Genomic DNA, 15,564 nt, shown 5'->3' on the forward strand with positions numbered 1-15,564 from the left:
GCAAATGAAAATAAACTGAGTATGTGTTCTCTGAATTTCTCTGAACGAGAACTTTCTCTTTGGAAGGTATAGCGTGTGTGTGAATAACAACTGAATAACAGGAGTCTTCTTAGTAATGCCTATGTGTATTCCCTATCGAAGTTCAAGTTTAAGCAGTAAAAATCCTTTTAAATAATTGGTTTTATTCGGAAGAATCAACTAGGACACTACCAGCTAGGCTTCTCCTGAGACCATCTGATGGATAAATCAACAAGAAATGAAAATATCTTATTTTTAGGACTGATGTTCTCCTCTTGTGAAAGTTTTTAGCTTTAACACCACACTGAAGCCACCAGTTTCATCAGAATCCCTTGGTACATGTTATTCTTTTATCTGCCTCACTGAACAGCAGCTCCTGCCATTTGGTGACTGGCATCGCTTAACTCACATTTTCCTAATCTTTCTACCCTGATGCTGGCACAAGCAGCAGCCCTTTCTTTGCTCTCTTGGCTTCTTATATGCAGCTGGCTCCAGAGATCCGCCCTCAGACCCCATCAGGATACATACGTGTGTCCAGCCCCCACCTCCTTCCCTTTGCAAGATTAAAACCAACCCAGCAGACTGCACCTCCCTCCCCGCTGAGTCCTGCGTGGGGCAGCAGGAGCATTCTGCACCCATTCACACTCTTGTTAACAGGACTTATGACAGGGAACCGGAGAGTGTGAATATATACTCCAAATATTCCCATGTGAGAAGTGAAGAAAACCAGCAGTGAAGATGAAAAGCAACTGGTAAGAGAACAAGTGGGATTTAGAGAAATCTGTAAATAAGAGATTAGAACAGTTAAAGCTGTCCTTGCCAGTTGGCTTCTTTGTTGTTTGTATATATATGTTGCACTGTATGAAAGAAATTATGAAGAAAGAGTCTTACAGACATGTTTTGTTATAAGGAGAAAGATAAAGCATTCTCATAAATTGTCTCGTAATGTCTGCTGGTAAATCCTTAACTCGTGATTTTATACACTTAGTATGCATGACTGAGGAGAAAGTCAGTAGCAGGATCTGTCAGAAACTGTACATTCACTACATTCACACTGGAGTTCTCTTTCTGTTTACAGGAAAATTACAGCTTTCTTGTGTATGTGTAGTTTCCTGGGGTCTTTCATCTCGGCTACCATCCAGCAGCAATCAAGTAAGGACATATTTCATCTTTCTGTAATTCTGACTGTCAAAAGAATTATTCAGAACTTCTTCAAAATTAAAATCCTGTCTAACTATCTAACACAGAAGGACAGAACTGTGTCTGTGTATGTATGTATGAGTCTACATATACATACAGAAAGAGGGAAAAAACAACAAAATGTGTATTATTTTAAGTATGCAATTAGATGTATTTTCAAGGTAAGAATTAAAATCTGCATATAGGTGATAGATACATGACACAAATCTCCCCTCATCTTTCAGTGCTTCTAGTTAGATATTATTCTGCTACATGTGGCAACAAATTGGTTTCACTTTATTTCCCGGGCATAAAATGTAAATGGCTGGATGTCAGCCATATACCCCATCAAATAATATAGAATGAGGCTATTTCTAAGGTGTAAGATGTCAACATGAATGTTCTCTTTAAGTTTGTGTTTTTAGAAGGAAACCCACATTTATTTCAGTGTTGAACTCTTGTAGCACACAAGAGGCTCTCTGTAGGTTAGAAACACATATCCTTCCAGTCTGAATTCTTCCCCATCCAGACTAACATTTTCCAGATAGACCTGATACTGGACTTGTGCAGAACTCTTAAATTATTTGAATAAATGTTTATTTTCCCTTCCTTCTTCCTTAAACTGGGGAAATCATATGAATCTTCTTATTCATTGCACAGCTTTTTAGCAGATAATATTCAGACAAATTAGATTTTTAAGTTTGCTGTCCTCTAAGAAAATTGCTTTTACCTTCTTCCTTGGATCAATAAGAAAATGTCAGTAAATCCTTCTTCCCCCACCCTATATTTCATGAATGACTATTCTCTGATCAAACATGGCCCAAGAGAAGGTGGGAATGCCTGAAATACCTGAGAGGATGGAAAAAGTGCCTGCAGTTTCTTTTCTTAACACACTCTTCAGTTGGCAAAAACCTTGTTTAAGTTTCCTTGGGACTGGGGAGTGTATTGATTTAAGCACTGATGTTTTTTTTTTTTTTTAACGTTTGCTTAAACCACCACAAGTTCCAGACCAGAAACTTCTTACACTGCAAGCCTTATGCTGGTACAACTATTTCTCCATAGCTCTGATAGAAAAGAAGCATTATAAATTATCACCTAAAGGATTGAAAAAAAAAATAGGGTCAGGCTCTCATTTGTAGTTTGGAGCTATCTAGAAACAGGTATTTACTTTCTTTAACTTCTGAGTTTACTGCATGTACTTTAAATTTATTGTTGTATACATAAACATTTATTATTATTTATAGTTCTGTTTAAGTAATATTCTTACAGTTGCTTCATTTAAATTTTTAAGGTGGTCTCAAGCAATGTCTGACAAATTCATCCCCTTTTTTCAGGATTGCCAGTCATTCTGGGTGCTCGTCAGAGAACTGATCTCTGCCCAACAATCAGGATTGGCCAAGATGACTTACCAGGCAAGAAGCATATGACTTTTTAAGGAAATAGATGCTTTAGAAACAGTTATGTTTAGGTTATGTTCAGATTTGTCACTGTTCAATGCTTCAATTAAATTAAAAGTTATACTTCAGACATATACATTATTTTATATATTTTATTTCTTGCAGGCTTTGACCTGATTTCTCAGTTCCAGATAGAAAAAGCTGCTTCTCAAGGAATTGTCCAGAGAGTAGTGGGCTCCACTGCTCTACAAGTGGCTTATAAATTGGGACCCAATGTAGACTTCAGGATTCCAACCAGGTAATGCTTTTTGCTGTTTGACTTTAAAAGATACACATTTCAAAATTTTATTTTGTAATGGAGAGATCCTCTCTGCAGCAAAGTTTCCAGAAATGGAAAAATGTGTTAAACATTTTTTTTTTTTTTAAATTTTCTTATGTTTTGTTGATGCTATCAGACTAGGCTGATTCCATAACAGCAATTTCAGAGACTTTTACTTTCCTATATCAAGGGTATTGCTCAGAGTTCCCGAAGTTCTCTTGAAAGAGTGAAATCACTTCTAGGGAGCGAAGCCAGAAGTTTTAGTTAGGGAGGCAAAGCAAAGAAAACAAGAGGAGAGTAAGGAAAATTTTCTCAAAATACTGAAAGAAAGAGATCTTTTTGATCATGTAGGGATTGCAGAAGGTAGGAAATTTTCTGTTTGTTTTGTTCGTTTTTTTTTTTTATTATTATTATTTTTTGTTTGTTTTACTGGTACATTCTGGCTGATCTATAATCATTTAATATATAAAGGATAATGAGCATTACTTAGTATGTCACCAAAATAAATAAATAAATAAATAAATTGCTAATGGGGATTTAGGAATCAAATTGTGTTTGTTCTTTATGAGCCAGACTTGGAGCAAGAGAAGGAATAGATAGTACAACAGCGTAGAGAAGTCTTTGCCAAACTCAGACAAGACTGGATTCTGGTCCAGCATTTTATGTAATTAAGAATGCCTTTAATTAGCAATTAACTGGCTAGGCCCTTAATTGGACTGCTGTTTCAGCTAGGAATAATTGGAGTGCAAAGTATTTCTGCAGATATCACTGACAGGTTTCTTTTGCTGAGTTCTCCCTGACTTCTGCCTCCCTAGCCATTAGGTTAATCTAATTTCCAGCTTAACTGGCTGGCTACATTGGACTTTCCCTCACAGTGGCAAACCAAGGTTACTTGTCCATAAAGGAGAATCCAGCCATGGAGAGTAATGAGATCTTCATATCATTGAAAACTGGAGGCTTTCAGACCCTCATCCGGTGTTTCTTAGCTCAGAAGTCTGAGATATCAAGATTTTCATTTTTAAGAAAGCTGTGATGTATTGCTGTAAATAGCTCCAGGGATACGTGCAACATACACAAGTAATCACTAATCAAGCCTATACCAACTGGATTAATATGCTGTGACATCTAAGCTGACTACTGGCACTGAGCTTGCTGGCTTGGTATGGTGCTGTTGTATAATGGATTTATCACACTCAACATTGCCTTTGTATTCTCAGTCAAAGCTGTGTGGTTAAACTTCAATACTAGCAAATATTATACCTCAGATTTTACCCTGAATCAAATTAAAGTAATCTGCACTTGAGCTGAGTCTCTTATCACATTTAGGGAATATGTTAATGCTTGAGTCCTGCCAGTGCTACAGTGCGTGGCTTGCTTCTTCTCTGCCACTGAGCCTGATCTTGTTATTCTGTTCCAGTACTATTTCACAGTGTGCCCCTTGGTAGTTGACTCAGGAATGAAGTCAGCAGTAAGTAACTGAGGCTAATAGTACGGTCCTAATAATTAAAAAACCAAGAGAACTTCACATAATCCCTATAAGGCACGTTAGCTGTTTTATTTCTGATAGGAATTTGAGATGGTTAAACGCCTGAGAAGTATCACAGGAGTTATTGAGTTAGGCAGGGCACTTCGAGCATGACTCAGCGTCCTTGGTGGCACAGCTGGGTTCTGGCTTTGCCGGAGGCTGGCAGTGCCGCTGTCCCGGACTCCCGCTCTGCTTCCTCACGACTCTCCATCGCTCGCCCTGGAGCTGTCCGCGCCCGTGGTACTGAAACCCCTCCTAGCTCCAAGCCCCTCAAGGCAAGTCTGGCGGGCCGCCCGCACCGCCGCGGGGATCCCTCCTCCCTCCTGCATCAATGAACACTTCTATTAGTACAAAGTTACACGTTGGTCATGGACAGTGAGGTCTCCTGCCTCATGAAGCAGAAAGGAATTATACTAATCCTGACTAGCCAATGTTACCATGTTGCCATGATATGGGAAGGGGAACTCAATTAGATGGGCATGGCTCAGTGAATTTACTCACTCTTTGCATAAGTTTCCCTAAAAAGCTGCTAAGTTTCAGCTTGTTCTTTTTGTTGCCAAGGTCCAGAAGTATATTCCAGAATGAGTAGAAATGATCGCAAAGCCTTGACTTACGCTTCTCCCGTCACCCAAATAAATTCCCATTGGCCTATGATGCTTCTAGTGGAAAATCAGCTGAGGAATCAGTATAATGTTCTCAGCATAATAAGACCTTGTGACACTGCTGTGACTCATACCCATTTTCACTGAATACAGGGAACTCGTTTTTCAGTGTAATTTATGTATTTGATGTAGTTGTCCACCAAATAGTAAGTAAAAAATTAATATTGTAATTTGGGATAATAACTGTATTATAATTTCAAGCTTTATATATATATATATATATATATTAACATAAGGGAATACATTCATGATATATTTTTATGGGAGGAAATGCACTGGATGAAGTCTTAGTCCTCTGACTTCACAATGGAAATCCCACTGTAGGTGACATGACATAAGGCCTCTAAGTCAACACATGATTAGATAAATTAATGCCAGAAAATAATACACACATTATCACCTATACTGTTAGAGTATTATACAAACCTTTGGAATGATTTTGGTCCAGAATAATTAGCACTCTTTAAATAACTCCTGGACACAGCTTGGAAATTAGCACAGGCCATAGATATCCTTGCCTGCAGTCACTGTGTTTTGGAAGTAAGAAGGCTTAAAATTCTTATTGCCAGGTGAACTTAGTATCAGAGAAAAAATTCCAGGCACACTGAATTTTGTAGTAGGAAGGTAGCCTATGAATCTAGATATGACATGTTTTTGCCTGTAGTTTCCTCTCAGTAGAACGTAGAGCAATGTAAGAATGTAAGATTTCTTTCAAACAGTGTTTATATTTGGCACAGTCATGTACTGTGGACCACTTCAATAGGTGACCTGACAAACTTCAGACAGTTGCTTCTAAAAATGCAAAATGCTTAGCTGGTTTTCTATTTTTTTTTTTTTTTAATTTTATTTTTATTTTGTATGTTTGCCAGATAGTTCTTGATAGGTCACCTGTGACTCTAGGAAGCTTCAGGATGTGCAAACACTGAATATCCCATAGCTGTGGGTATATCTGATGCTGCATTACCATGAAGTTGGCCAGAGGGATTTCTGCAGCCATTTCTAGCTGTTTGTATTAATGTTTCTGAAAACTTTATCTAGAAAGGAATGTTATCTTACAGGGACATGGAGCTCACCTAAGAAATAAACTCTGAAATAAATGTACTTAAAAGAGCAAGCAGTTATTTTGCAGTATTCAAATCAGTAGTTAACATTTAAAAATACTCTGCTACTCTTGATGAATTCTGAAGACAGCAATACTATTCAGTACTTCTATTGCCAAGTTGGACTCAACCTTGAATTCTTAAAGAAATATTGCTGATAAGCACTTAAGTGTTGGGATTTGTAAGACTCCTAGGTATTCATGCGAGAAAAAAAAAAAAAAAAAAAGGAAAAGGAAAAGGAAAGAGTAGTGGTTCAGAAATTCCCTTACAAATGTTTCCAGAAAACAAACAAAGCAAAACTCAAAACACACACACACACACAAAAAAAAAAAAAAAAAAAAAAATCACAAAGTTGTATTAAAAAAAAAAGAAAAAAAGAAAAGCAAGGACTCAAATATCTGATAAAATATTGATCTGATTTTACACTCATACACTCATTTCACACTTAAAGCATTAAATAGTAGTTCTCAACACACAAGGGAAGTAAGACTAGACTTCTGTCTTATAAATGTAAGATACAAAAATGAATAGAAATATGATATTCCTGGCCATTCAAAGTATCTAGAAAATAGGTCAGGACTACATTCAACCTGTGTGCTTTGGGTATTTTTGTATATTAACTTTTCATTTGTTCATCTGCTTGCTCCTGTGTTCTAAACTGCTTGATTCTATTCCATAAATCAGTGGAAAAGCATACATATATGTTTGAATTATTTACCTATTTTATTATGCAGTTCTCCACTGTTCAAGAAGATTACAGAATCCAATACTTGACCTCACAGTGAGACAGAGGAATAGCTTCTCAACAACTGTTTATTTAAGTATAATGATAAATTTGCCATGGTTTCCAAATATTTAGCATTTTAAGCTGATGACTTCAGTAGGTTTTGCCTATGTAAACATCACAGGCTTTGAGAAAAACTGTACTGAAGCACACTGATAAGACTGAAGCCAATAGAATTGCTCTTCATTATTACTGGAGTTGCTAAGATGAGAATTTGTCTCTGTTTTACTTGCTGAATTATAAAACTTACACAGTTACAGTTTCATGCAGCTTTCTGATGTTGGGTCATGCTGTGTTTGGTTAGGCAGGGTCACATTACTGATATTTGGTCTTTAGTCTAATGCCAGAAGCTTTTCTGTTTTGTTATTATTTTTTTTTAAATATAAATATTTGTTCATGTTTGTGTACTGATTTTTTTACTGTTTATATACAGTTCTTATAATTCAATTTTCTCTTACCAGTGTCACAAGATTTTACACATTTTCTCTTCTTTGTCTATCATTTGACAAATATATTTCTTTTCTAGTTTAATTTTGGAGAAAGAAGGACCCATAAGATGGCTTGTAAAGCACTAATTCTACAGCTAAATATGGTGCACAGAATCTTTTTGCCAATCTGGCACAAACTACTTTCTAATATATATATATATATATATATATATATATATATATATATATATAAAGCAACTGTGTTTACTTACTAGGTTTTTTATTTAATTGAATTTTTATTTATTTATTTATTTATTTACTGCTAGTATAGTTATGGTGGGCTGAAAATGTGCTATTTTAACCAGTATTGCCACGACAGTAAAACTTATCAGTGCAGAGAAATAATGAAAGTCTCTTCTCAGAGGACCTGGGATTAGTAATGCTTTCTTTAGCTGTAGAGGTTGGTGAATCAGATCCCCTGGAGCCCTAAACTCGATAGTGAAAAGTCATGTGGTTAAAAATTACTTAAAAATAACACCTTTGACAGAGTAGTAGCAAAAACAACTGTTGTGCAAGAACAAAGAGGGGGATTCAGCAAATGAAGAGATAAATTATTCAGATGTGCTAAGGTTTTAGCAGTAGAGGAGATTGAAACATTTGCTTAAGAGATATTATAGAAGAAGGACACGGAGGTCTGTGAAAGATGTGCTGAGTGTATCAGGAGATTAGCAAGAGTTTAGTGTACATCAGAAGAAAAACAAGAAGTGCATTTCCAGACAGGGAAGAATATGCAAGTATGATGTGTAAGCTAGAAGCCCAACAAAAGGAAGGGCAGTGGATAGAAATAAGCACTATGAAGTGCTCAGAAAAAGAGGAGAGGTAAAAAATGTCCACACATTCACATTTGCATTTAAGCTGGTAAGAAAAAAAATCAAAGCAAAACAATGAGAGAATACAACAAGTTAGATAAAATGCTATTGAACAAAGCCAGCTGGGACAGATTATTGCATTTCTAGTCAACAGGGAAACAAGTCACAGCAAACCACAGACAATTCAAAGTTAATTGCAAAAAGCCCCCTCTCCCACCTTTGAGTATCTCTATGTATAAGGAGATAATCTTCCATCAGAGCATTCCCATTCCTCGTACAACAGCTTTGCCTGCAGCTGAATTACATAACAGAATTCAGACTCAAATGGAAGGAGCAGAAACGCTTGCAGTCTGGGTAGATTATTCTTAAAATGAAGTTCTTGCTACTGCTCCCAGGCTTTCCTGGTCAGTAGCCTGAATAAATCTTGGTAGGGCTGTACCGTCGCCTGCTGGAAGAGGTTGGCACTACAGCTTTGGGCACCTTCGTACTTCAGACAGTGGAGATTCTGAAGTGCCGGTTTACGAAATCGGCAGTAATCCAGGATGCAGAATAAGAACCAGTTTACTCAATTTTTCTTTCCTTCTTTCTTTCCCTTTCCCTTTCCCTTTCCCTTTCCCTTTCCCTTTCCCTTTCCCTTTCCCTTTCCCTTTCCCTTTCCCTTTCCCTTTCCCTTTCCCTTTCCCTTTCCCTTTTCCTTTTCCTTTTCCTTTTCCTTTTCACTTTCCTTTTTCTTTTCCTTAGCTGTAGAGATTCACTAATGGCTAAATTCTTGCTGAGATAGGATTTGATCTGCCACTCAGAAATTATCTTTGTTCAAAATGCCTACTTAACTGAGAAGTTCTTTTAATGAATATTGGTAACAGAAAGCTTTGCATGTCTCCATCCCTATGAAATTTAGTCAAATACAACCTTTTCCATGTGACATTCTTAAATGTGGAGACGTGGTAAATTATGTGTCAGTGCCAACTCAGTTAGGATGCAACAATTTCACCACACATAAAAACTGAAAAGACTTATTTTTAAAATATTGCATGGGATCCACTAGTACATTTGATCTAAAAATGACATAATTATTTTAGACATAATAAGTTTGTGCTTTCAAATCTTGGATGTTGTAGCAGTGGCAAAACAATGAAATATTTTATATGAGGAAAATCTGTTCTTTGCTACTAGTAGTCTTGTTAGTGTAGGTTCTCAATATCTGTATGATTATCAATAAATGTTTTGTTGAGTGGTTTCTGCTGTAGTGACAGATAATAGATTAACAAAATGGATACTGTCAGGCTGAACAAGAAAATGCCTTTGCAAAAGACATTCTTATGCCTTCAAAATTAAAGCTCTGCACTATTTACCCAGTCAAGCAAAAGTCATGCTAAGTTGACTGATTTTGTAAGTGTAATAAAAGCATCATAATTGTAGGATTTACTTTCTAAAGGTAAAATACTAGTCTGCTGTTCCTTGATTCATTATTCATAGAATCATAAACAATTTACAATAGAGGAAGAAGAACCCACACTTTAAACTAGTTCCTACAATGCTAATGCCTCTAAAGGATATGTCTTCTTGAGACTCTTAAGGTAGAAGAGCACAGATAAAAGAATGTCTTCAGTATGGCTCTACTGAGGAACTGATTCTGTGTGCAGTTTTACAGAACAAATACACAACAAATTCACCGTATTTTGATCTTACACAGTGCAATATATTCCAATGGATTGCCTGATGAATATTCCTTTCTTACTACTTTTCGGATGACTGGAGCCACACTTCAAAAATACTGGACTATTTGGCAGATTCAGGATTCTTCAGGAAAAGAACAAGTCGGAGTGAATCTCAATGGTCCAATGAAAAGTGTTGAGTTTTCTTATAAAGGAGTGGATGGAAGTCTCCAGACTGCATCATTTTTACATTTGCCTTTCTTGTTTGATTCCCAATGGCACAAGCTTATGATAAGTGTGGAAACAAACAGTGTCACACTTTTCATAGACTGTATAAAAGTAGAATCCCTAAACATAAAACCAAAGGGGAAAATCAGTGTTGATGGCTTCGCTGTGCTTGGAAGACTCAAAAATAATCCTCAAATTTCAGTTCCGGTAAGTGTCAAAATCTTATATTACTAAAAGAAAAAACAAAAATGTTTCGTACTTAATCTTTCTATGGAACACATCTTCAGATACTTTCTTAAAACACAGATGGCAGAAAATAACCCCCTTGGCAGGTAAGTACTAACTCTTAATTTCAAATTCTGTGTGCGTATATATAAATAGTGGCAGGTAAGGGATGACTCAGGCTATGTCTAAGTTTCATCAGTGAACTTTCTTAGACAATCACACATCTGTCATTGGCCCTATTCTGTCTAGATATATCAGCTCTGTGTTCCCTTGTTTGTATCATATATGGAATTTAATTTAGAAGGAAGCCTCAGGACATGTGCTTGTGGACTGTACCTCACATCAAAGAGACCAAAGCATTCACTGAATAGGAATGGGATCTCTCACTTGTATGTGCACACAAACTATAAACTAGAGATGATCAGTCCTGTCTCAGAATAAATATTACATGTAGTTACTACAAAGGGAATATCTCCTACATGAGATTGATCAAAACTCACTATGGCGTGTTCCTTCATTCCGTGTGACAAGAACAGGCAGTTAAATGGTTATTTTATATCCTGTTCATTAATTTAATGCTTAAAATATCCTCTTCATTCTACTATAATGAGGAGAGAGTTGTTTTGGTGGAGAAAATCACACTGAGAGTCACATATGGAAAATATTGAATGCTTTTGTGTCCTATCAAGAAAACTGAAGATAAAAAACCTCAGGGATTTTATTATTTGACCATCTGATTTAGTACCCAAGATCAATGATTAATATAAAACACAGAGAAAGTGACATACTCGTAACTTCTGCCAGAAAACTACTTGTAGCTGTTAGACCTGCATTTTTCCTTCTAGACATCAGTGAAAGTTTCTTCTCAGCCAGAGTTTTTTCAGCTAGTGAGTCGTACTGCGTTTTATGCTGAATAATATAAGTTTCCTTTTTTTCAAGGATCCTCTTTACATGTCTTAGGAACATATAAATGAACAGCAAGGCACTCATTTCAGAATGAGTTGAATGGCAAAAGAGAATTACATATTTAATACATAGTGAACATTTTCCTTATTACTACACTGCAGATTTGCATCAACTTTGAAGTAAAATGAGTGAAGTATATATGAGTGAGATATAATCTTGCATTAACTATATATATCTCACATTATTTACCAAAATTGTATGAAATTCAAAGGGCAAGTGTTGCAAGAAAAGTAACATCTCATAATTTGTCATATCTGTATGTGTAGGTAATTATATTACACTGGATAGAAATTTGATTTTCTTGGAAAATGATAACAGGTTTCTGAAAGTCGCTGCCTAGTATGTTGCTCTCAATGTGGATTAGGATCTATCAGTAGCTGAAAAGCGGTACTAAGTCTGCTGAGAACAAAAATTGATCTTTGAAAATATCATTCAATATCATAATGCTGGAGTTGATATTGTAATGATTAACTGTACATTTACTGACTGGTCTGAGGAATATTAGTGGTTGAAGGAATGGATGGGATGATAAAAATATTGCATACTCTAAAATATTCTACATATTTTAGCGTGAAAATCCACAGTCTTTGAAAAGATATCTAGATTAAATGCACAGAGAGATGTAGGCACTAATGTAATAGTACTGAAATGTCCAATACGAAGTATTACAGCAAATCATGCCTTCAGATTAGATGCATTTAAAAACAAAGAGGATTCCTGTTGCATGATGAAATAGTGGTTGGAGGAGGCAGCACACAAACTAGGAGAGAGTTATGGTTGTCAAGAACTTGTATTTCCCTCATGCCAGCAAGTGTGCACTTACAGCCCAGAAGGGCAGCGATAACCTGGGTTCTATCAAAAGAGGGATGGCCAGCAGGTGAGGGAGATGATTGTCCCCCCTCTGCTCTGCCCTCATGAAGCCTCACTTGAAGTATTATGTCCAAGTTTGGGGTTCCCAGCACAAGAAAGTCATGGAGCTGTTGGAGTGAGTCCAGAGGAGGGCCACAAATTGCTGCAGCACATCTCCTGTGAAGAAAGGTTGAGGGAGCTGGGCTTGTTCAGCCTGGAAAAGAGAAGGGTCTTGGAAGACCTTTTTGTGGCCTTTCAATATATAACAGGGGACTTGTAAAAAAGATAAAGACTTTTTATTAGGGCCTGTAGTGACAGGACAGTGGGCAATGGTTTCAGATTGAAAAATGATAGAAATTGGGTATAAGGAAGTCATTTTTCATGATGACAGTTGTGACAGGCCGGAATAGGTTTCCCAGAGAATTTATGGATGCCCCACCACTGCAAGTGCTCAAAATCATACTGGACAGGGTTCTGAGCAACCTGATCTTGTGGAAGATGTCCTTACCCACTGCAGTGGACTTGGACTAGATGATCTTTAAGATTCCCTTCCAACTCAAATCATTTTATGACTCTGTGATTATGGCTAGGATTAATGAAGTTAGAAAAAGAAGCAGAGGAAAATTAGAATTTTATCCTCTTTCCCCTTCTGCCATTTTTGGGTGTTTTCAACCCTGTGTTTATCAGAGACGTGACTTTTTCAGTTAGGCATGCAAAAAAAGAACAGCAAGTATGCTGGACATTTCAGACATTTTGTGGGGAAAGTGTATTGCATTAAGTTCTGCTTCATATGTGTTTAAGCACCCACATCATTAAGCATTAATGTGAAGCTATGTGGTGTAGTAGGGAACATTAGATATAGGACACTCTACTTCAAAGATGAAAGAGCAAGATGAAATTAAGTCACTTTTACAGTTCATCATTTATTGTGCAAAATACTTCTTTACGTCTTTGAAATGTTAATGGAAGGATTCACAGTCAATGTATTTTTTGAAAAAAACTCAAATCTTTTGAGTTAAAAGGTCTTAAAACTGAGGAATATGTTCTAGTTTTTGACAAAAAGAATAATGAAGTACTGGAACAAATTGTTGAGGAAGAAAGAAGGTAAAAATCTCATTACGTTTTTAAACCAAATCTAGACATCAAAAAATGTATTTTAATTCAGACAGAACTGTTGGCTTGACATAGGACACCCTAGATAGGATTGCATGGCCTGCACTATGAAGTCAAAACTGACAATTGTGGTGGTCTAGCCTAATATTATAAAACTGTAGATTAAGAAAGACCATATACTTTGGATTTATGATAAAGAAAATTACAAGCAGATAGAATAGAGATTTTAAAATGGCTTTATATATTTTACACATTTGCGGTTTAACTTGTGTATTTGTTTTCTCTTTAAATTGAGTAAAAAAGCTATGGTTGGGTACATTCTAGACTTACCCTTTTACTTGCTTGAGTATACTCAGTTTAAACATCTCATCAATCTTGGTCATTTAATATGTCCCAGGCATGATTTCTGATTTATTTCCAAGCATTGTTAAAGTATATTATTTCCTGTAGTATAATTTTTAAAGGACATAAACTATGTTTCTTCTTATTATTTATATTTTTTCCTTCACTATTCTGTGAGTGCTCTCTTTATCTTGCAGAATAAATCAGTTTCTTATGAGTGCAAATAATACATCTCATTTTAAAAGATATTCTTTATTGCTTGTTGTTACTATGATTGCCTTGGATGTATCATATAGAGTTCCATTAGAAATATTGTCTTGTCTTTGAGCCTCTAAAAGGACTTCTTCCAAGATTTCTGGAATGTTTTATAGGGGGCAAACTTTTATACAGGTTTAGAGCTGCATTTTATCTTTTTTAAACAAAAAACACACATTCTTTTTTTTTTTGTTTGTTTGTTTTGTTTTATTTTGTTTAACCTAAGAGTAATTCAAATGATCCACTATAAGCTCTAAGTAATAAATATGAGATTTATAATCATTTCAAAACCAAAAAAGAACCTACTTCCTAAATTCCTGTTATGAAAAGGCAAGGGCATTAATTTCAAATTGCTCAAATATTAACTGTTGTAAGATGATAGAAATTACCTTAGTTTCCTTGATTTCAGAGGCCCAATTTCTCATAATTGACACTTAACACTTCATTAGAAGTGATCCTTGGTCATTATTTAATTGACATTTAATGTTTTTTACTAGACTAGAGTCTGACTTGTAACATCTAACAGGAAAGTAATTATGGGTATTTGCTAAACAGGAATCAATTTACAGCATTGCACAGATTATGCCTGTGTAAGATAAAAAATAATGTCTTCTGTTTTCTTCACCCTGAGAAATCTCACAGAATAAAATGATATGTTTCAAATATACGTAGCTTATTCCTTGTCACTTGAAAGCAAATGTACAGATAGTAAATGATAGAATTCCCTTAGAACAAACATAGATATCATTGATTAAAAGTAGTAAAGGAGCTCCCATCTGAAAACTGATCAGCTGAATTGTAATTTCCCTGAAGGGCTGTCTTTCCTTGAATCATCCCTGAGGCACCAATTATCCAGCAGGGCACAGGGAGACAGCTTGTCCAGAAGGCAGCTGCAGACATGCTCTGATTTAGCCCCAGAGGAATGTTGGAGTTTTTCTTAAAACCTACAGTACTGTTAAATGCTTAACTATGGACTTATGCTATTCCAGATTTTTAAATCATATTTAGATTTTAATAAACCTCCATATACCAAATCAAATGCACTACTTAGACAATTGAATTGCATAAGCAAAACTGTGGGCAGATATGAGCATTTCCATAAAACTTAAGAGGGCAAAACAGTAAACAAACAAACACAACTAATTGAATTATACCTGTTCTATGAAATTAAAATTGAACTGAAATGCTGCAGGAATTTTGGAAAATGAATATCAAAATTATTGACCTATAGATCTTACACATCTACGGGTCTTAAAATATTAAATTTTAATACCTTTGCTTTATGATTACCCTTGATTTATCTGAGGTTAATTTCTAAGATCTTTGTACCTGCATTTCATCCTTAACACTCTGCACTGATTTGATAGAACATCTACATGTTATATCTTCAAAATGGTGGCATTCTTTTAATCAGCTCAATATACTCAGAAAGATCTTTGTGAAATACTGGCAAGGGAAAAGGTACCTTGATAGTAAGGCCAGGTCATATTTGCCTTTCTCTCTCCTCCCCTGAATGAACACAAGGTCAGCCCCACCCTTTTGCTATTTTTCCAATGAAATGGTTTTATTTCTAACTTTAAAAAGTCAAAGAGGTTTCACTTCACTTTTTGTTTTACATAACCTTAAAGCAATAGAAAAAGCCTGAAGCAA

At 35.9% G+C, this 15,564-nt stretch overlaps 1 protein-coding gene across 1 annotated transcript in view; it reads left to right on the forward strand.

The window, feature by feature from the left end:
* Window positions 1–558: 558 nt before the first annotated feature.
* COL9A1 (collagen type IX alpha 1 chain) overlaps window positions 559–15,564 on the forward strand; it is a 65,934-nt gene continuing 50,928 nt past the window's right edge. The window contains exons 1-5 of the mRNA XM_031611068.2: window positions 559–770; window positions 1,097–1,170; window positions 2,532–2,609; window positions 2,760–2,892; window positions 9,975–10,371. Of these exons, the coding sequence (XP_031466928.1) occupies window positions 757–770; window positions 1,097–1,170; window positions 2,532–2,609; window positions 2,760–2,892; window positions 9,975–10,371 (696 nt within the window). The 5' untranslated portion in view covers window positions 559–756. The remainder of the gene's footprint in view (window positions 771–1,096; window positions 1,171–2,531; window positions 2,610–2,759; window positions 2,893–9,974; window positions 10,372–15,564) is intronic.

The sequence above is a fragment of the Phasianus colchicus genome, chromosome 2, assembly GCF_987193195.1.
Source record: "Phasianus colchicus chromosome 2, bPhaCol1.hap1.1, whole genome shotgun sequence".
In the NCBI taxonomy this organism is placed as follows: domain Eukaryota; kingdom Metazoa; phylum Chordata; class Aves; order Galliformes; family Phasianidae; genus Phasianus; species Phasianus colchicus.